At 40.2% G+C, this 22,354-nt stretch overlaps 1 protein-coding gene across 2 annotated transcripts; it reads right to left on the bottom strand.

Moving 5' to 3' along the window:
• Positions 1 to 284: 284 nt before the first annotated feature.
• On the bottom strand, positions 285 to 22,308 carry LOC145459491 (glutamate receptor ionotropic, delta-1-like). 2 transcript variants are annotated; one of them, XM_080338148.1, is made up of 22 exons: positions 19,510 to 22,308; positions 16,195 to 16,344; positions 15,482 to 15,591; positions 14,851 to 15,001; positions 10,983 to 11,206; positions 10,600 to 10,736; positions 9,756 to 9,831; positions 9,493 to 9,648; positions 9,100 to 9,207; positions 8,906 to 9,010; positions 8,269 to 8,451; positions 7,738 to 7,901; positions 7,603 to 7,678; positions 7,411 to 7,507; positions 6,815 to 7,032; positions 6,455 to 6,608; positions 5,845 to 5,965; positions 5,671 to 5,785; positions 4,096 to 4,230; positions 3,905 to 4,023; positions 3,246 to 3,356; positions 285 to 2,632 (listed from the first exon to the last, which is right to left on the bottom strand). In XM_080338148.1, the coding sequence occupies exons 1-22, from the start codon at positions 19,586 to 19,588 to the stop codon at positions 1,897 to 1,899; spliced, it is 3,525 nt and encodes a 1,174-aa protein (XP_080194274.1). In that variant the 5' UTR covers positions 19,589 to 22,308; the 3' UTR covers positions 285 to 1,896. The 2 variants fall into 2 exon arrangements, with proteins under 2 accessions (XP_080194274.1, XP_080194275.1); XM_080338149.1 differs by having other exon boundaries at positions 7,621 to 7,678; positions 19,510 to 22,307.
• Between the last annotated feature and the right edge of the window lie 46 nt (positions 22,309 to 22,354).

Genomic DNA, 22,354 nt, shown 5'->3' with positions numbered 1-22,354 from the left:
TAAATACAGTCCATCCTCAAGATTACCGGACCACGACTGACCTATCGATCTCGCTTCCCATGACATGCCGCCCTATTTCTTGTCGCTTTCTTTTTCTATACTGTATTCTTTACTTTCATTCAGTGTGCATGCCTCTTCTTTACTACGCCTAGGCCAAGGTGGGTGTCCGATTCCATTGACAAATCCAAGTCGCTTCGACATCTTCCTGTCTATTCATTGTATCGCATTTTTTGTGGTGTATTGAACTGATAAAATTGCTAATAAACCAATGATGATGATGATACACAAGTTCGGTTCAATTTATTAAAAATTTCATCGGCTCAAAACACCACAACACTGCGAATAAAATGAAAATATAGCAAGGAGTCAAAACGACTTGCTGTATAGTCTTGCAATCAAACACCCACCTTGGCATGCAAACAACATGCAAATTAAGAGTCGATGCTCACAGAACGAAAAGCAATAAGAATGTAACATAGAGAGGAGAAGCGACAAACATGAAGTGGCATGTGTCGGTAGGTGAAATAGATCTATCACGCACCGTAGTCGGACAACATCCAGCGCAGACTACAAGCAATACCTTACTATAAAACAACTATTATTAGATTGATTCCGTGTTGGCGATAAATTTCAATCGTTGATATGTTATATATTTGAGCAAGATGTAACAATTAGTCATTTCGTTGTTCCGCGAGCGACGACCGAACGACAATTAATATTGCGGGTGCCGTCCATGGTCTACAGTAGGCGAATTACAATTTCCTTAATACTTGGAAATTACAATTATAATTACTTTACGACGTTTCCCTTCAATATTATTTTCAGTTACAAAGGATAAAAGTTTTTAATTGTTTCCAATGACCTACATTACTTTGATTGTGGTTTAGATTTGGCATGCCACCCAATTTAACAAGTTTGGTGCGTTCTATAGCTTATATGTATTTGCATCTTTATCCGCGCATCAAATCAAACGACAACGATGGAGAATTTCTAATGACTCGACTAGACACGAGTCAAAATTTGCAGCGAATCGATCTCAACACTGATGAAGCGTGATGTACGCAGTTATAACTGACTGTAAAATCGTGAACTCCGGTATGGCCGACATAAGTAGGTCCTATCGCAGCCTATAGTGTCTCGAATACGCAAGATCAATCATTTCGCATGTGGAATTTTTCGATAGTGCACCAGAAACATAGGATCAATACTTTCGCATTTGGGATTTTTGGAAAGTGCATCGGAAACACATATCAATGGTTTTGCATTTGGAATTTCGTGAAAACTCATTCACGATGTAGGCCATTCCCACCGAGGAAATGATGGCTGCTGGTATATAGCCTATATATATATATGCACCATTTATAACTACCAATCGGTGTAGTGTTGCTACAAGGTGTAAAGACCAGATATTATTTCCAGAAGTAGTTAAGAAGAATCATACACAAATGCAAAATATTCAAACAATCAAAATTACACGGAAATGATTTTTAAAAAACATCGCTGCATTCAACAAAGTTATTCCAAAGTCACTAAATACTTCGTCGCGTGAAACAGACTTGAACAACTGGATAATTCTAATTCAAATAAAATTGTAAAATGTTTCTGTGGACTGACTTCAATTTTAATTTAATTTCTGGTTTTCCTGCAGATGATATTGGAGGACTGTATCATGCGAAACGGTATACATATATTTGCTACTCTTAATTTTCCTGCTTATGAGAATAAGCTTGATTATTGTTGAATTTCTTTTTAATTAGTAATTTAAATCAATTTCCAAGTTTTTTAGTGAATTCAGTAGGCTAATTCCAATCTAATTAAAGCAAACTGTGCAGCTACAATTCAAACAAGATTAAAATACTCTAGTCCGACGAAAGGGGGGCGTAAAGGCATCGGATCTTAAACGGCGGTCTTCTTGAGGATAGGGTTGTATCTCTGCGAACGAATTGCGGGTCGCGTGGGTGTGCTGATTGTGCTCGCAGTGTATATATGGCGACCTTTCGACAAGCCTTGCGATCTTACAGTGGGAAGTGTCTGGTTACGCCCTGACCATGTTCCGAACGATTGATCTTCGGTTTTAATCGAGGAAATACGCCTGGGAAACGTATCAGTGGCGGATTTCTCGAAATGGCGCGAATACTGTACGTGTTTTTGATCATTACAAGTCAAAACTTGGCAACCATCAGCTTCGTCGACAGAACTGCGTGCTGTAAGCAAATATTGTTCATTTGTTCTTGTAGGGCACCAACGGCAAGCCTCGGAACGGCATTTTGAAGAACTTTGTGAACGACAAGAGTATTGTGATGACATAGAATGCATCGCTGGGCTTTGAATGAGCGATCTCTGTCGCCAGCCAGGCTTCGTATCATCCTCAGACAAACGAAATGCTACAGGCAGTGTTACGGTAGAACCAGTTTTGCTGCTACAGTTTTTAAAAATTCCCAGTCGACTAGCGGATGTATCGTATCTTGGATATTGTGACGTTAAGTCAGGCATAGAGTATTTGTCATTATCATTATTTGTAAGTATCGCTTGATGATTCAAAGACACGTGTTCGGGTATTGTCCTACAGGCTGTGATTTCCTTGTTTCTGGTCAAGCAGATTCCTCTGAAGTCACCAGCGCTTGATTCTCGCCTGAAAATGATTTGAATTGGAATGGGATCACTTCGGCCGTGGATAGACAGCAAGCTATGCCCAACTATAGATAATCTTGTCTAATAAAATTGATTGCTACAGCAGAACTGTATAGTGCGAAACGAGCAAAGCTTGATGTACAGACATTTGCCATTCTCGTGCTTATGAGGATCATCTCCGTTTGATACGAACTGAGCTTGATTTTTGTTGCATTTATTCCTAATTAGGATGTAATTTAATTTTAGGTTTTTTTTTGATAACCTAATTTGAAAAAAATAACTCTGTATCTATAATTCTAATTTTAGTATAACTGGGAAAAGCTGAAAATTTTCTAGTTGCTCAACACTTTAGCTGTTGTGCCACATTCGAGGGCCTGAATCGTATCAGGCATTCTGCGTCAGCAACAAGACTGTGCTGAAGATCATGGTGGGACTGCCACACATTTTATACATCAATCAATCAGTCAGTTTTATTAATATTTTCATCGTTTCAAAACACCACAAAACTGCGATAACTACAGCCTACAGTAATAAGATATGGAGACACTTCCAGTCGATACAACGGAACACCTTGTTCGGGTGAATATGCCTCGCAAATAATGATATCAATTTACCTACTTGTTGAAGCTATTTCATTGCGTACTTCCGTACTGTCTTCTTGTGGGAGATGTTCGTTTACTTTCGTGTCGCGGCCAATCTCTTTGATCTCCACAGCCCGTGTGTGGCTGCGCAAGAAATTTGCATACTTATTGTTCGAAAATATGACGCGAAAGGAAAGGTGAGCAATTCATCGAAAACAGCTCAGAATTTCGAATTCCTGCTATTTTTTGAATGCTACTGTCGCGTTCATTCCGAAAATTCAAATATAGATAATGTCAGTGCACTGGAACCCCCTCAAAATCACCAAGGAACGCGAAATTCGGCAGTGTTGCGTACAGCGAAGAGAAAAAAAATAATCAGGTGAGGCACATATCAATCTGCCTCACTGACTAGTGGCTAACAATCCGACAACAGCAGAGCAGACAAACAACGCGCCATCGAATTCACGAACCGACGATGCAGTATGAATCGTATGTAGCATGAACCAACATGTAATGCAGAGCAAATACATTCCCTTACAGATTTAGTACTGTGTTAATGGGATAAAAAGAAGCTGCAAACAGAATCAGCTAAACTCATCGGTTTATATTTACAAATCTGACTTAAAAGAGGTCAGTGCCTCACCAGCCATGAACCTCATTACACATCAATGTTACGCAGTATGTCATCTGACCTTTCAAGCTTATCCTGATTTTGCAGGTACTTCAGAATGTCATCCCTTTTCAAAACAACCAAAATATCTTCGTCGTGAGATTCTTGTTTCGTCTTAATCAACAACGGCCGACTTCTTGGCTATAAGGAAGAAAGAAAGAAGTATTACCGATTGAACCAGTCATTTCCAACACGAAATCTAATCCTGCTTACATCATCATCGGGGGCCCCTCGACGTGGATTTTTCTCTCTCCTACCTCTAGCAACGCTGTAAAAAAATTCGACCGCAGATGCAATCGATGCGAGCAGCACGCCCGCTGCTAAAATGCAAAATATGCCTGCGAAGTCCTGCAACAAAACATATAAGCAAACCTGGATTGGTAACATTGTGGCATTTTCACTGAGGTGGTCACGCAGTAACGCGGTAATTCTACTTATTTAGAGAACTCTATTATTAGTAGCAAAGTACTCTATATACTTCTGCGTCGCTAATTTTATTGCGTGTTGCTCACAAAAACTCATTTGAAATTCTAGATAACTATAACAAAACAATGGGATCACAAACACGTTTAGCACGTGCAGCATGACATGCAATAAAACTTAGGAGGATTTGGGTGGAAGTTTTATGTAGCAATAAAATCCATCGTTTAAGTCTACTGCCAGACGTCCCAGGGATATTGGGTGCACTCAAATAAGCAAATAACTTGTCCGTGACATCCGTGATATCAATCTGGTGAACTTAAGGTTCGATAAAACGTAGTCAAAAGAAAATATGATCATAGTTAACTCGACCTCGGACATAGATTTGTTCAGAAAACTTATCCGCAACTGCCATCATCATGGGTTTTCTCTACACGGCCCCTTAACTTGCGCCAATAGAATGTCCTTACTAAGTAACGTACGGTACTACCAAATTTTATTGAGGAAAGCATTCTTTAAGGATTGATAGAGGGATTTTAGGTTGTGGGGAAATCAGAGGCGGGGAATGGAGAGTAAGAGTTTGGGAACCACTAAACTTTAGTATAGCCTATTATACCAACAATAGGGTTACCATACGTTATTCATGGAGGATTTGTCCTCCTTTTCGAGGAACTTGAAAATGCCTCCGAGGACGCCTAAATGTCCTTCTTTTTGGCAATTCGTACATCTTTACAGGTTTTAGAGCTAGGTTACGAAAAGCGTCCACTGAAAATCGGCACAAATGACGTTAAATAGGTAATACGAACGTTCAATCGGGTCATTCGGGAGTCGAGTAAATGTGACGACCTTTTTATCCGTCAACACAACAAATTTACAGTAAATATATCAAAATCAGCTCTTTTCAGTTTAGGTGCATGCACTAACTTTTATGATTTTGAAAAAGTTTTCTCCTTTCCTGATTCCAAAATATGGTGACTCCTAACCAGAGGTGGTCAAAGTAGTCACCGTCGCTACTCAAGTAGAAGTAGAAGTAACGCCGAAATTTCTACTGAAGTAGAAGTAGGAGTGGTGGTTCACAAGCAAGTAAGTAGGTATTCTACGCTTATTTTTGTTTAGGAAACTGAAAACTGTCAAGTAGAAGTAGAAGTAGTCTAAAATCATAACTAATTAAAAAGTAGTGTGAGTAGGCGAAATCTACTTCAAGTACTTCAAAAAGTAGAAGTACTTCGTTACTGACCACCTCTGCCCCTAACCAACAATCTCTACAATATTCACCTCCACATGCTCATCGTCCATCCGTGATGTTCACATTCTAGTTTCAGTTAACCTGAGACTTTGAGACATAAATTCCGTTTCAATATAGGCTACCTGCAATGTTAGAGCTGTCGTTCGGTCAGCATTGAAAGACTGGCAATATCCGGAATTCTGCCACCACTTTGAAATAAGTCTGGCCATCTCTCCGGACTCACTCATGTCAATAATTCTTGAAAGAGGGGAGACTTCAGTTTGATGCCTCACATACAATTCATCACCGCTCCTTACGCGTTGTTAAAATCGCCTACAAGAGCGCTTCTTTGCGGCAAAGCTATCCCGTAGCCGCCAAAGTTAAGATTTCCTTTTACGGTCATCAAGTCGCAGTACGGAGAGTTTTGCATCTTATAATCTAAACAAAAATGCAGGGACATGATAGCAGTTTAATTCTCTGCTGGTAGATTGGTGTTTGACTGCTTGATCACGAATACAGAACACTTGTGAGTTGTGACGCGAATATGATAATCGCTGACCGTATATACCTTGACTTATTCTTGTGAATCAACAGTCAAAACATTGTGTTTTGAACTCACAAGAAGGTAAATTATACGGAGATCAGACGTTGAGTTGTTCCGTATACTGACACCAATATGCGTGCTTGAATTTTGCACAGACAGGGAAAAGCTGGAGGAAAATGATTTTCGATGTTGGGGAGTATATACGTATAGTAGTATCGATTATATTATAGTGGTGGTTCACCCAGCAGTTGATAACCATATATGCATATGCATAAATATCTTATATACACCGAAATATAAAATATTATTGTGCTGATATAGGTCTGATATGACAATATAGATCTGCGTGGACAGTAAGCGATAACTAAACACCAGAGTCATACCGAGTATTGATGCGTCCCATAAGAACGCAAACTTCCCATCATTCGCCAATCGGAGACCGTTTTCGACGCTCGTGATGACAGTAGTGCTTGAGCTAATTGCTTTCCAAAGCTTGTAGTAAATTGACATTTGGTCCAACGCATTCAAGCCCCTTCGCTAAAAAAAGATAGTGGATTTATAACAATTGATTTTTCGCCGATTCTCAGGATTATAGGAATCGACTCTGATTTGATGTGGACGGAACCTGATTTTTGTTTTGCAAATTCAGTAATCTAATTTGAAAAAAACTGTTTTTCTATCATTCTAATACTGTTAGAATTTGGAAAAAGCTGAAAACTTTCTGATTGTCCAACTCAAGATACCTTGATCGCATTGTATATCGTACTGTTGACCACCGTTCCAATTTCGAATCCCTTTGCATCGAGCAAGTCTTCGAGATTTCGAAATTGCGCGGACATGCGCGAAAACGTCATGACGGCTGTCAGATTCGCGGCGTAAGTCAGTGCTACGACGAGTGCGAAAAACCACCAAAATGCGCTGATTATACGTAGCGGCCAAGACATTGAAACAGCTTCGTTCCCTGTGAAATGTGAAACTGCGAAATGGTTGACAAGTCTGCGGTTATGTAGGGTGGTGCCCTTGCAGCCATTGCTAGCTCAGAGTAAACATCGCTAAGAGTGGCGGGGCGACAGGAAGCGTGTCCTTTTGAAATGCCGATTCTGTCTCCAATTTTTCTTCTGAATTGCAGTGCAGTAATTCATATTATCAAACGATGTTAGTTGTGTTTTAGTTGGTTGGTTCCGTATTTTAAACGTCGTTAGTTATATAGTCTAAGTCGTAGTTGCGAGTTTTGAAAAGTAAGTAGTTGTAGTTGTAGTTTCAGTTGCGTATTCTCAAAATCCATTAGTTTGTCCTAGTCTGCAACGAGTTATACCCGACATCAGACAAGATAACTTACCTCGGTGCATCAGTCCGCGGAATGTGAACCACACGCTGTCTGCGAATGAAAGCTTCTCGCAGACACTAGAAGACGATTTGCTCTTTTCCGGACCAACCTGAAATTGAATTAAATTGATGACAGGAATATATACTTTAGTTTCTACTAAAGGAGATAATTCTGCTTGAGCAACAACGCTGACTACTTGGCCACCTCTATTTTCACACTCACGTGGTTGAGGATAAAAGTCATGATTCCGACGATAACAATCGATGCCCCGATACATATCCTGAAGTGAGACAGCATATATCGTTTCAAGTTCATTGTCGAGGCGATGTTTAAACTTACCACACGCTCGAATCAAATAGAGCGGCGAAGAAGAGAAGTTTCGGCACGTGTGGCATTTTCTTTATTGCGACCGCAAGGGAGGAATCCATGAATCTCGTTGTGAAATCGACGCTTCGTAGTTTACTGCTGGTGATCGACAAAGCTCCAATCGCGAGGTCCGCTTTCTAAACATAATTTATATGAAGATCGCAATCAGGGCTTAGCAAAATCGAGTACCGGGGTGATTTGATTCTGAATCGGTTATTAGGCGTCGATTCGAGTATCAGTAAATGTTCAAAGTATACAAATATGTAGCTTTTATGCGGACAGAAGGAATATAATGCTTCTTCTACATCACATTAAAGATTGTTTGGCATTTTCCGACCATATATATATATACCTTCACTGCACTTTGGGACAATGCTGTGGGTTGATCACGACTTAACGGAAATGTCATTTCTGTCCTAGTTATTAGTTTGAATGTATCGCGATGAATAAAAATGTAATTTGTAGACATGTCATGTATACGTCATCCACTGCAGAAAACCTCACCCTTGATAAAATTTCTTGGGTTAGCCCGTAGCGCGATCCATTCATGTCAGGGTAGTCGAATTCGCCTCTGTCGACAGCGTAAATTTGATATTCGAAATTGCATTTCAGGGCAAGAGTGCTCAGCAAATCAACTGCGAAACCTTCCAATTTGTTGGAGTCGGACTTGATCACGAAAGGCGAATCCTAAGATAATAGTTAAGTCGATATGAGTTAAACGTTATATACTAATATAGCCTACATCGGTATTATTATATAGAACGTGTATATGTTGTATGATAGCCAGTAATAGTATCGAGCCTGTAATTAACTTGGCAGTAATCAGATTTAGCTGCCCTGGTTCATTCCGGACCTGACCACTTCAAATATAGTTGCTTTTTTTATGAGTCGGTGTATGTGCCACAAAAAAACTTCAAGGACAAAAATATACAACGTCCTATTCCTATTCTTCAGACGTGTTGTTCGGGTAAGATTTTTGGGTTGCGCGAGGCCGATAAGATGTGAACTCCGGTTAACAACCCCTGATCTATAATATAAGATAAAGTACAATATAGGAATTTTATAAATAAATAAGGGGCATCTTCAATACAAACTCACGCTTTCAATGTCAAATGCAGAATATCATTTAAACGTGTCTCACCAATGCAGCTGCCACCCTTAGAACTCTGTCACTACTGGCACTAATACCTCCCCACGACCTGCCTTCTTCGGAACGCCCCGTCATATCAGGCTGCCAATTCGCGATCTTCAAAATGAAATTATTATATGAAAGTGTGCTTTTGTTAACTTACGGTACGTTAGAATCGCTATTATGCAACGACCAACATTTCCCACCGTTTTGAAACTACCGCCGTTCGCCTTCTCTGTGACTGCGAAATTTGCAAAATTCCGATACCCGCGTTGATTCAGTCGAGCGGCTCCCAATAATCCCGAAGAATTCGCCTGCAACACGCGATTCAAGTGCGTCGGTAAAATGTGACATGACAGATACCGTGGACCATACAGTGTTGGAGAAATGGAAAATTGTTAGCTGTTTTCAAATTGGGTTAGAGTTGCTGTAGCATTTTCCGGAAATCCGGAAATTAGATTCGGATTAAATTGAGAGAAAGAATTCACTAACTAGATTATAATTAGATTCGCTCCAATTAGTCAAATCAGATAACTAGAATGATCTTAGTTGTCCAAAGTCTGCCGATAACGGCCAGGCTCTATCGCTTATGCCGATACCTCTTTCATGGCATCGATGAGGTACCATCCACCGGCCCACGTTTCATTACTCCCGCACGTGAGAGGAGCCCCACTGTGCCAAGAGTCCCCTTCCTGCATGGACTTCAACCCCTGGGCTAATTGCGCGATTCCGTCGAACAGATACAGAGCGGTGATCTCAAGAAAAAGTCAAAATCAAACGTCGATTGAGAATAGGTTTAGAATCAATCGAAATATATACGCGAAATTCAAACGTATCACAAACGATGTCGAAAATATCCAACCGGAACATCGCCTATCCTGACTGCATCGCATTCCTCACACGTCTTCAACGATTCTTTATTCCATTCGGTTACAAATCTGCAGAGCACAAATGGCTGTGGGGTCTTTAGTAGTTCATTAACATTCAAAGCATTATTCTGAACCGATTCTAATCTTGTCATTGAAATCATTATCGTAATACGCGTGACCAAATGTGGTCAGAGTATAGTCAGAGTGTGTAGAAGTAGATGTCATACCCTGAATATCTACCCAATTACGAAGAAGTAGCGATTTACTGTGGCGTGTCAAAACTACTTCAAGTGAATGGTCCGAAAAGTATTCAAGCATGTAGTTTCGAAAACTAAATTGATCGAATAAGGTTCGCAATCTTCGCATATACTTTTGGCAGATTGCGATGGCTACTTTATCGGAATTACAATATGTAATGTATCTTTGGGAGGGACTAATACAAAGTAATCATAATGAACACTACAAATAGGTATAGGCTTTTTATACAAGTGCTATTTCACGCGGTTCTTATGACAATTACACAATTACACTTTACAACTTACAAATTGAGAACAGTAAGTGTTTTTTCTTAAAAACTGTTCGAGTAGAAATGGAATAGCTCTTAAAACAAAACTAATTACCGTGATACGAGGCTATTTCAAACGGTTTTGTGACAATCTCGCTCGTTTAAGTGATGTTAACCTTATCCCAAGACAACTGACTACTTTTCAAAATCCATAATGTGAAAAGGTAAATAGTTTTTCCTAAATGCTGCTCATCAAACACACTAAAAACGATACCGCTTATGGAATTCACGAAATCTACTTGAGTACTTCGAAACACCAGCGCCTGACTTACGTTTTCACGAGGGCGTCGTTGCTATCGCTGTTCAAACGAATTACTGTTACGGCTGATTGGAGAGAATTCTCTAACTTTTTCGAGTCTCCAGCCCGGAAGGCCTGGTTAGCAACGATCCAATGGACGGGGCGGTCTGTCTGCAAATTATGTCTCACGTCGTATCGTACTCGACTCATTGTTAATGGCGCCACAACTAGAAAATTTTCAGCTCTTCCAAATTAGATTAGATTCAGAATGATAACTATACCGTGTTTTTTTTTTCAGAAATATGTTATAAATTGAATGAAATACAGAATGTGAAAGAATCACAGCAAAAATCAATCAATAATCAGTCTAATTAGGCAACTGGAATGATCTACTTTTCCAAGTCTGGTCGTACCCACTTTGAGGATCAATTGAACTGTCGCGTGAGGCGACGCCAGAACGACGAAGGCGTCTATCTTTGAGTCTTCACTTCTTGAGAGGAAATTCGAAATTTGTCGAGACAGATCCGAACCGGCGAAATTAACCCAATCGATTTTAGGCGTGATTTCAACGACGTTGGTAACGACGTCATAGCTCCTGCTCATCATTTTTGTGGTGATCATTCTCTGCAGCGTAGATGCGGCTGGGATTTCGTAACAAAATCGATTACAGACGGGCGCAATGACGGGGAAATGTGCGTGTTTTGGTGAAATATGTCTGGAGATCAAGCCTACACCAGTATATAGTTCTGTACTATAAACCTTTACTTACCTCGCCAACCCTTACGTTAACCCGCAAGCCTTCGACGAACCCCAAATTTTCGCCTAGTCGTTAAAGAAACAGTCTATCACACTACATATATGATATATTACTATATCATACCGGTGCACAAAATGAGCTGTGCACTGTGCAGTGTGCATCAACAAGAGTGTTAGAAAAACAAATCCATTAAAACATGATTTTCACAAGACAATAACAAATATTTACTGCAAATCAGAGTGCTTCCTATCGCACGAGTCTGGTGTGTGTCTTAGCCTCCAACGACCCCCTCCCCCAAGTTAAACCTACACCTTGCACTGTATGAAATTTACAGCAGATATATGAGCATGTATTTGCATTTGCGATTCTTGATGACCTGGTTTGGGATTTGAATTGTCTGCTGTCATTTTCAATGTTCATACTAATTCCGAGTAAACATGAGTCAATACCACCTCTGGATTAGGATATGAAAACGATAACCAGCCTCACCTGACGCATCTATTCTGCTGTCGCCAACGAGGCAAAATCAAGAACACGAATAGATCACGGTAGCGGTATAAGACCGCGATTTTTCGAATGTTTCCGAAAGTCAGAAAACATCGTTTCAAGGTTAAATTCATTCCCACAATTCCACGAAGCTGCTTCAGTGCCACTGTATATCTTACAGGTATTCAAAATATAATTGTAGTTAGTCGGAAAAGGTGTGTATTCACACCCTTGAACCGACCGTGATATACGAATATAAATGAATGAACACCTGTAGTACACGAAACTATAACATATACCGCTGACTTACACCACGGTATAAATCAAATAAAACACTTTCAATTCAAATAATGGTTGCGCGTAGAAACGTAGGATTTATAATGATGTAATTCTGGGCTAGGTTCCGATTTCGTGTATCACCCTCTGGGTGTGAACACACACCCTTTTCACTAAGAGTGCGTACATTCTGTTTTAGCAGTGGAAGATTCAAAACCTTCAGTTCTCTTCAGTTTCTCAGTTCTTTCCGTAATAATATATTCTGACTTATTAACTCGCTTTCACTAATATTCGCTGTAGCGAAAGTGAAAATAAATTATTCATACCGTAAACATTGAAATCGATTTTGATCCATAATATTATTTCCGTCGCTATTCTGTATATACTGGGAGTAACTAGAATTTGAAATAAATTGAGCCAATCGCCGCATTTGTGAGACTCGGGATAATCTGGGTTTACGGAAGGCGTAAAAGGACATCGCTGAGATTGAAATGTACACTTTCGCAAAATTTATATTCATCGCTGAATTTCTCAAGTTTAACAATCCATGCACCCTGCGAATGTTCGACTATAATATTGTCAGGCTTATCACTCCTGAAGTCTTAGCAAAATATTCGAGTCGCAACATACGAAACATGTATTACAAGTGAAAATGATATATCTGTGAAATCGTTATCAACTCATTGTCACAAATTGCAATGAAATAGGCATGGTCGAAAAAATACATAATTATTTTTAATTGGATGTAGAACTATCGTTATATTCTTTGCTGTCGGATAAAAGGTATATAATTTAACTTTCCGCAATTTTATATAGTTATGGCGTTATATTGAGTGGTGATCAACATGACTCGAAGCCTAATTCTCGATATCGAATCGCTCAGCCCTGGTCATGAAGTGATGCGCCTTAACCTCAATAGCAGAAACCTTAATCCTATTAGCCGGGTGATTACAGTTGTCAGTAGCAGGGTATCACTGATTCTTAACACGGGAATATCACGCATCGAGCTGTCGTATTTGTAAGCCATATGTTGCTTTGCATTGGACTTTCCCGTGTATTGGTCTCAAAACAATGAAGCTCATTATCAAGCCGCGGAATAAGAATGTCATCCGCATCGAGACGATAAGCCGTGAAAAGTAATGCCGGACGCGATTTAAATCCGATTGCTCATGAATAAGTAATTGTCAGCGGCAATGAGATCGCGTTGGGAATTGTTGTGAAACAATAGAATTTTTTAATGACCTGTCCTTGCTGATCCGCAGAAAGCCTGGATTCGAGAAGAGTGCTAGCTTGGAAAGTCACTTGGAATCTCGGTGGCTCGTAAAATATCCAGCAGATTTAAGCAACAAGTTCTGACCTTTGGATATTTCACGCTCAGTACACAAGTACGCGGGCACCGTGCATATATCCGCCAATTTATTCAACTATGACAGTGGTTTTTAACCTTTGCTGTAGCCTATGGGATCACTTACGCTGATCTATATACTTTATACTAGCCATCGGGAGGCACAAAGTTTCGCTACAAAAACAGACAAAATACACCACAGTACACATCTAATACATCTATGTAAATTGCTGGTGCACTAACAAATTCACTATCAAGTATCGATACATGTATGCAGTATAGGGTTGCCATACGTCCGGAATTTCCCGGACATGTCCGGAATTTCACTGAAAAATCTGCGTCCGGGAGGAATTTCTAAAATATGCCCAAATGTCCGGAATATTGAAGGCTTGAAGCAGGCTCAATAGTTTTTCGTAAATCAACATAAACAATATTATTTTCAAGCAGATTTATGCTATTCAAAATTGTTCTTCGCGCCGCCCGCGAGGTAATGCAACGTATAAGGATATTAGTATGGGCACCAGGCACCACCCTCTCCAAAAATGCAATCAAAAGTAATATAATAGCCATCATTTACTGAAATAAGTATGATTGTAATCGCAATTATAAGTTAACGGTGTATTCCTAGAGTTGGTTAAGGCCGTTTGGATGCTTCAATCACAGACGGTGGTTCCAAATCTTGGGGTCGTTCGCCTTTATCTGGGGATCGCGATTATGTTGAACATAATCAGCTTCCTAGGCCGTGAGTAAGTTTGGGCAAGCAGAATTTTTTTAGTAATCAGCTTATCAAGTTTTGAACTTTGCCACGAAACATTTTCAAGTGGGAAAAGAGGTCGCGACCATAAAAGGTTGGAAATCACCGGATGTACAACCTGCTGGTTCATTTTATAGTAGCCTAATAATCAATATTATTGACAGAATTCATACATAAAATTTAACAGCCAAATGAACATAGTAAGTGCCCAACAAGTTACATCGACTACCCAGGATCAGTTCTTTTTGGGCGGAAGGGGGGGAGGAAGGTTATTTCGAACCTGATAACACATATACATATAGCCCACCGACCTAACAGTATAGCAGGGCTGTCAAACACAATCCTGACAGGCCAGACACGGACCGCCACATGATTTCATCAGGCACGTGGAGGAATCTATTGCAGACCCTACCAAGTAGCAATCACCAGAGCTGACATTACAGATGGCCCAATTCATTACCTATGTTCCACTCCAGTCCTGTTTAGCGTATACAGTCGCTGGGCAATGCTTTGCTAGTGTGACGTCATATTGACGGTCAATGAGTGTCACCTCATTTTAAAATCCACTAGTGGGCGCTAAAGAGTGTCCGGAATTGGCTTAACCAAAATATGGTAACCCTAATGCAGTATCATATATCTGGTACTTTTTCTACTGCATGTCACTTACCGTAGCCTTGTTGGTAGCATATCACCAAGTTCTTAACGTTCGTGTCCGCCAGATATTTCACGAGAGGACGAAATATCAGCTCCTCATCAGGGATTGTTGAGAAGTAGAAGTCGCCAGAAATTCGCGGGTTTCCACAGTAAGAACTACCGACCTGAATACGATGCTGTTTTTGTTCGTGGCATTCATGGTGTTTCTCGACTACTATGGCCATTTACACCAGGGCGATTTTCTTCATTTTTATTCCGTAGCGGCTGACTTGTGGCACGGTCCACTTCTAGGCTTACACCGCTTACACGAGTGAGATGGCGGGGAGGAGCCTAGAAACCTTGAACACTTGGTTGGGAATTCTGAAGGAGTCCTCGGTCAGACTCGAACCGTAACCCATTGGTGTTGCAGCTGTGGATTATACCACTACGCTATCTCGTCAATAAGATGCAATCTCACACAGTATACCATCACGGGTAGGCTACATAGAATAGAAAATACATTGATTGACTATATCTAGAGGTGCTGTGACCGGTTCAGCCAAGCTAATATCACTTTGCGTTTTGTGATTCTCTCATGAAATCCATAAGATACAAACAATCAGTATGATCATGATCAGTATGAAATTATTTATTATTGATATTACCTGCAAGGTTGGTAGGTGCAAATCCTCGGCCCTTGATTGGATAACCATCTGTGCCGGACATGAAGTAGCTGTTACCAACGCAACCATTCCCATCTTCGCCAAATTGCAAACTAGGCACAGACAAACAGTGCTTCGTGGAGGTTCGAATGGGAGAACAGAATGTTCGATACATCTTTAGATACCAACAGCGAGTAGATGGGATTGTCGCTCGGGAATTTTCTGCTTCTCAATATCAGATTAGAAATAGAATTACTGAATTCGCAAAAAACTTAAAATGGAATTGAATTTAGAGTTCGAATGAAATACAACAAGAATCAACATTACTTCATATCTAAACAGAGTTCGTTCTCATAAGCATGATACTGACCATGTTTGCGTACACTAAGCTTGAATCGTTTCGCATTATACAGCTCTCCTGTATAGCATTTTCCGGTAAACCAGAAATGAGACTAGTATTAAAATGAGAGCATAGATCCACTCTGCAAATTAATTTTGATCTAATTAGTATAAATAGAATTATATAGTAGTCCAAATCTTCTGTCGGGGTCATAATGCGCAATGGGGTACACACGAAGGCAATGGATTCGCTTGAAAAAGAATGGTGGCCTCGATACAATACGCCGTTTTTGCTCAACTTGGCAATGGAAATCCACAGGAGTCATTTTGACGAGCTATGCAATGTTCCGGAAAGGTGTAATGCGCGAATGGATTACCTTCTTTATCAATTTGATGGGATTGGGCCTTTCTAATGCGCATTTCTCGCGCTACAATCCGTATGTCTGGTTCCAGAATCTTATTAGCGTTAGCAACAGCTATCTTTAATGCTTTTCTTTCGACTGTGCTTTCTCCTTCAATGATAAACCCTGAAATATAACATTGCAGTTCTTTAGAAATAATACCGAAATCAACTATCCTGCCAGTTTTGTGCAAAATTCAATCACGTATATAGGTTTCAGGATATGCAATAACTTACTGTCTGGTCTTCGCAATTAACCTTCATATGAATTCAAAATACAACGCTTTGAATCGCTGCTCGCAGGCTACCGCTAAATATTATTAGGAATGAAGGTATTTTGTTCATGAAATCTTTAATTTTACACGACGCTGTGTGTTGTAGTTTATAGTTTTCCCTGCGTTTTTTATTTATCTATTACTTTGAGAGTATAATGACTTCTGTATGGTAAGATGCTCCTGGACTGGGTGGCCCGGCTTTGATGACTAGGCCTCCGAGCCTCCCGTCCATACCATGCTGCAGCTTATCTGTGTATTGCATTTCACATACCACAATTCAATTACCAAATCCCATTTTTGTTTTGTATGTTATTGATTTTCACGGCTGACAAATAAAGATTCTCTCTCACTCTCTCAGTATTAACATTTTGAGTGAGCAATCATCATTTGAGAGGCAAGTTTATGCATGTAGACTATAATCGATATTAATCGATTTGAACGTGAGACTGAGCCTTTCGATTGAGTTACAGCCAATTTTAAATCGGCGACCTAATTACGCACCAGACGCGGCGCCAGAAGTGTCATGGATTCCAGATAGTTATGTCGTAGGCCAGTGGTTCTCAACCTTTTTGACCTCGCGGCACCCTTTGGAAATGAAAAATAGTTCGCGGCACACCATCACAGTGGTTCTGGACTTTTTGGGCTTACGGCACCAGCAAACTACCAGAATACTCATTAGCACGCAGTAGTAACGCCGACTAATGTGACAACCTCTGCAGTCAATCCAGAATCTTTTTGTGCTCCCTTTTTTAAATAAACTAAAAGTAATCTTTTGTAGGTAAAGAGGCCATCATATAGTCGTGTTAGAAAGTCGTCGTTTTCCTCGGGCCAGAATATCGTTCCTTCGTGAATACAACAAACAAGGCGCATTCAGACGAAAGTCAGAAGGGCTCATTTAGATATAGGCCTACGACCTTACAGAAACTTCGGGCTGCCAAAGATTCGATTTCAATAGATTTGTTTGACAATAAATATGCCTATTGCCGGATTGGGTCGAAGAGGTAAAGCACGATCGCCGCTAACGAATACGGAGGCGTTGAGGTGCAGGCTATACCAGGCTATACAATGCTTTTTCACGCAGATCGTGTAGCACGCTTGAGGATAGCCATTCCTCAATAGTTCTACTGGCAGACACCAGTCCAACTATACTTCCAACAAACCAAGATTATAAACTAAGCGGCGAAGCGAAGATGTTTGTTACCTGATATAATTTGATCAACCTCACTTCTTAATACTCATATTAGTTGACAGTAACACAACGTTGCGCTACAAGCCTACATTTTAACGGAAGCGCCGGCACGATACCTAACGATCACAATGTGGATTGCCGTGTTCGAAATTCAAATTTGTAAACGCGAACGTCAATTCCAAAGGAGTTCATTTCCCGCAGATTACTGGAGAGACAATGCGGATTAGCAAACTGCATTGTCGTACAGGCGACGATATGTCTACTCTTCTCTTCTCTGCATGCAATCAATCAACGATTGTGCAAAACTGAATTCAGCCTTCAAGTCACGCGATCTGCCCGCTAAAACGAATTCGAGGGGGTATTGTTTGCGGGCATGATATCAATTTTGATTTGTCAAATGTACAATCTTCACTTCAAGCTCAATTTAAATTATTGATTAGCCTATTTGCTATAAACTAGAATCATTAGGCGCATAATTTCAAAATTCCGAAGAATACGCTCGCGGCACACTTGCCAGACGTAAATGGCACACTAGTGTGCCGCGGCACACCGGTTGAGAACCACTGTCGTAGGCTATAATAGCAATAAAGTTGCAAAAATGACTTGACTTGACTCGGCGTTTCAGAAATAAGGATTGACTAGTGACTCGGAGCAAAATTTACGAGTCAATTTAAAGTCATCAAGTAATTGTCGATAAAAATCGCTGTACTTTACCAATGTTAGGATTGCTCTTGATGCGCTGGCGTGACTTATGAGAACGACAAATCTCATTCATTAATCGATTTTGTGTTTTACTGAACCTCCATCGTTCTCTCACAAATAAATTGACCGCTTACAGCGAACGTTGTCGCAGTAGTGAAGTGAGGCCTACTATAACAACAAGGTATCTATCTCTGTTCTATAGACTGGTTAATGGTCATTGGCATTAGCTGATCACCATAACCAAATGTCTTGTATGATTTAAATTGAATTTGGATATAGTTTACAAGTTTATATTATTATAGTCAAGCATTGGCCCAGGCTTAAATTGTATCCGTAGTTGGGTAATGCATCATATCAATTCGTTTCCCCTATCAGAGGTTCGTATTCTATCCTCTATTTTGGCGAATAATTATAGACTTGGGGTATACAACAGTTACGTATAGTTAAGCATAGTACTATGTGATTTCATGAGCTATGCAGCGCCAATTCATCCCTCGATTTAAAATAAATGTCGTCTTAATCTGAATTTCAAACTGCTAGCAAAATGCAATAGCCTATAATCATTCTTTGTATTTCGAAAAGACAACTTGACTTGAATTGTGACTTGACTCGAGTCAAATTGTGCAATGACTCGAAAGTAGTGACTTGATCCCAATACCGGAACGGAGTAGTTAAATTTCCCGTAGTGCTGAAGCTCGTTTTACCTATACTCACTCCGCTTACTCAGGTTGTCTTAACCGTGTAGTTTTATTTGAATAAATGTATATACTTTTACTTCAGAAGTGTTGATACTAAAATGCTATAATATTTTCACACATAATTTTTCGACAAGTGAAAGCTAGTTTTTAGATGCACTTCAATCAGTTTTATGCGAGAATGATCAGCAGACGGACCTAGCCCAAGGTATAGGCTATAAAATTAAAACATTTTGCAATGACGGCCAAAATTGGCGGGATGAAAATAAATTTTAACGAAAGATTTCTAGTAGTAGCGAGATAAAATGGATAAGTATCTTGAAAATGGATGTGATAGTCGTAACGCTTGATTTGGGGATAAAGTAGCATATACTGTATATTCGTAAGATATCATACAGCACCAGTGAAACACGACTGTGAATTTTACTCACCGACATTCACGGACATGAAGCTTCCCGTAGCTGAGAAATCGACAGAACCCATCATTATGACGAAGAGCAGAGCTTTCATTTCTTTGAGAGAAGTATGAAATCGTACGCAATTTCTAAGAAAATGTGTGAGAAATTCGAAAACTTGCTCAACCAGTACCTAGAAAGTGATTCCACGAGGTTACTTTTTTCTTGAACTGACTGCTTGACTAATAGCTGCGCTGCTGTAAGCTCTTGAAGCTAGAATCTGTCCCATACTCTGGAGGAACGCGATCTTATTATGCAAATTACCTTCAGGATTGGCGCAATTGAGTGCTATTATACAGCCATGTGCTTTTGCAATCACGATTACACCAACAACGCTAACTACCTCAATGTCACGCAGACTATACAGAAAAATCTGCGAACTTGCATTCTATGTAGCGTGCGTCAATGCAAATCAAATTTCGGTCGGGTGTATCGAATCGCGAGAGATGATATTTGAGAGAAGTTCAAGCTTAGATGTTTAGGTTAACAGACAGATGGCTGGACTTTTTTCGTACGGCTATAGTCTCGAGCTTGACCACAGCAAATGATCTGCAGTAGGTCCCGTTATTGATTTGAGAAAACATTCAGAAAGTCTAATTTCCCCGACGCAACCTAGAAGGTGAACCAATAATAATCTGTAATCCAGTGTTGGGATGACTCGAGTCATGACTTGACTCGAGTCACCTTTTTCGTATGACTTGACTTGACTCGAGTCACTTTTCTAAAATGACTTGACTTGACTCGGCGTATCAGAAATGCGCATTGACTCGTGACTCGGAGCCAAATTCACGAGTCAATTTCAAGTCATCAAGCAATCGATGTCGATAAAATCACTCTATCTTTCAAATGGTCGGATTTTTCGCGAAACGCTGGTGTAACCCGTGAAAGCGACCAATCATTCAACGATCGTGCGTTTTACTGAACCTCCATTGTTCTCTCACAAATAAATTGACCACAAATGAAGTAATCGAAGCATACAACTTACGCTGTCGTAAACTAGTATAGTAGAATAATTTAATAGCAAAATGTATATTTCGGTTCTCTGTTCTTATACCTTAACCAAACCACTTGTTTTATTGAAATTGAATTCGAATATAGTTTATACAGTCCTCAACCATTGACGCAGGCTCGAATAGTATCATATCAATTTGTAAATGGGTAATGTATTACATCTTACTAATTCTTTTCTCTGGTCTATATTTTGACGGGTAACTAAAATGAGGCTATGTATGTGAGCGATACAGCGCCTTCTTGCTCGTATATTTACCTCTATATTCGTTCATCGGTTCAGAATCAATGACCACGCAAGCTGTACTTCAAACAGCGAGCAAAATGCAATGACGTAAGCATGCCTCATACTTCGAAAAGGGAACTTGACTTGAATTGTGACTTGACTCGTGACTTGACTTGACTCGACTTGACTCGAGTCACCTCCAAAAATCGAGTGACTTGACTTGACTCGAGTCACCTTCGAAAATCAATTGACTTGACTTGACTCGAGTCAAAATCTGCAATGACTCGAAATGACTCGTGACTCGAAGGTAGTGACTTGATCCCTACACTGTGTAATCCAGGGGCACCAACCTAATTGATACCAAGCGGTAGGCCTGCTTCTTGGGTAGGCCTACTAGTCAATGCGACGGGCTACCATCATACAGTTATTTCCGCCGTTTATCCGTGCACACTGCGCAGTTGGGTTTCTAGGAATGGTGTAATTCAAAACCTACATTTCAGTGAAGTGATGGCCTATATTAATGTACACGATATAGCGAGGACGCAGAAAGCCACATAAATGCCACAATGCTGAACTACATATTGACGTTTTAACCATCGCGAAATGTATCAACTGGGGCTATCAAATGATATAATATTCCCATAAATTCAATATTTTCCTTCGCTTTTGCCAACAATTTCGACGAGGACTTGCAACGGAACATAAGCTTACGCCTTAACGGTCTAATAGGCCAGACCGGACAGTGCATTCGGCGTCTTCTACGTTGATGTTGAGCAGAATGTGAAACAGGTTTCCATACTTGCTACCAATATTACCCCATTAACAAATTATAAAGCAGTAGCTAACACCCCAATCGCACGAATTTGGATTTAATGAAACAGTAAAAATATGAAGTCAATTGATTGACTCCCTACGCATGCCAGGTTTTTACATCAGACAACGATATCAATACCAATGATTGGTTGAATAAGCATCATTCGCTGACTACATGTCGTGTATTTCACTCTTAATGTTGTGTGATTGCTGGCCAAGCTCACAGCGAAGAGTCGCTACATATCCACAATAGGGAAGCTGGGTATTTCGAGCAAACGTTTGTAACAGAGCAATTAAATATTTTGAGATTGTCAAGGTGCATGCTCGTTTAGTGTTGATTTTTTATGCTGCCAGCGCCATGCATAGAGTGATGACGTGTAGTTGAAATGCAGTAAATTTCAACCAAAGATGTTATATTTTTTGTGGTGTATTGAACTGATAAAATTGCTAATAAACCAATGATGATATTGAAGTGAAAATTGTAATATATGAAAAAGGTTCACTGTGCAGAATCTACCAAGGTTCGTTTGTGAACGCGAACCTCTAAATGTATGAGGTTCACACACAGAACGCGAACCTCACGTTCACACCATCCCTAGTTTCTTCACTTGAGACGTTCAGAGCACTGGGCAGGGGGTTCCCGCCCCTCACCAAGAAGGGATAACTCTCACTCACCGGGACTCACATCAGCGTCTCCGCGTTGCGTTGCCGCACTGCGATAATTTCCGCGTCGAGACTTGCATTGGCGAAGACTAGCAACGGCCCGGTCGAAAA

Source organism: Botryllus schlosseri, chromosome 16 (assembly GCF_051294905.1).
Source record: "Botryllus schlosseri isolate E-star chromosome 16, Bs_hap1, whole genome shotgun sequence".
NCBI classification, from domain to species: domain Eukaryota; kingdom Metazoa; phylum Chordata; class Ascidiacea; order Stolidobranchia; family Styelidae; genus Botryllus; species Botryllus schlosseri.
This window is presented reverse-complemented; position numbering and strand designations above follow the sequence as displayed.

What these genes read in the sequence shown, in the direction of transcription:
- LOC145459491 (XM_080338148.1), bottom strand. Translation starts at nt 19,588, where the DNA reads ATGAAAGCTCTGCTCTTCGTCATAATGATGGGTTCTGTCGATTTCTCA. An exon ending in CAGTTCAATTGATCCTCAAA is followed by an intron (nt 10,737 to 10,982) that starts GTGGGTACGACC and finishes CATAATTTGCAG; the next exon opens with ACAGACCGCCCCGTCCATTG. An exon ending in ATGGGACGCATCAATACTCG is followed by an intron (nt 5,966 to 6,454) that starts GTATGACTCTGG and finishes ATTTTTGTTTAG; the next exon opens with ATTATAAGATGCAAAACTCT.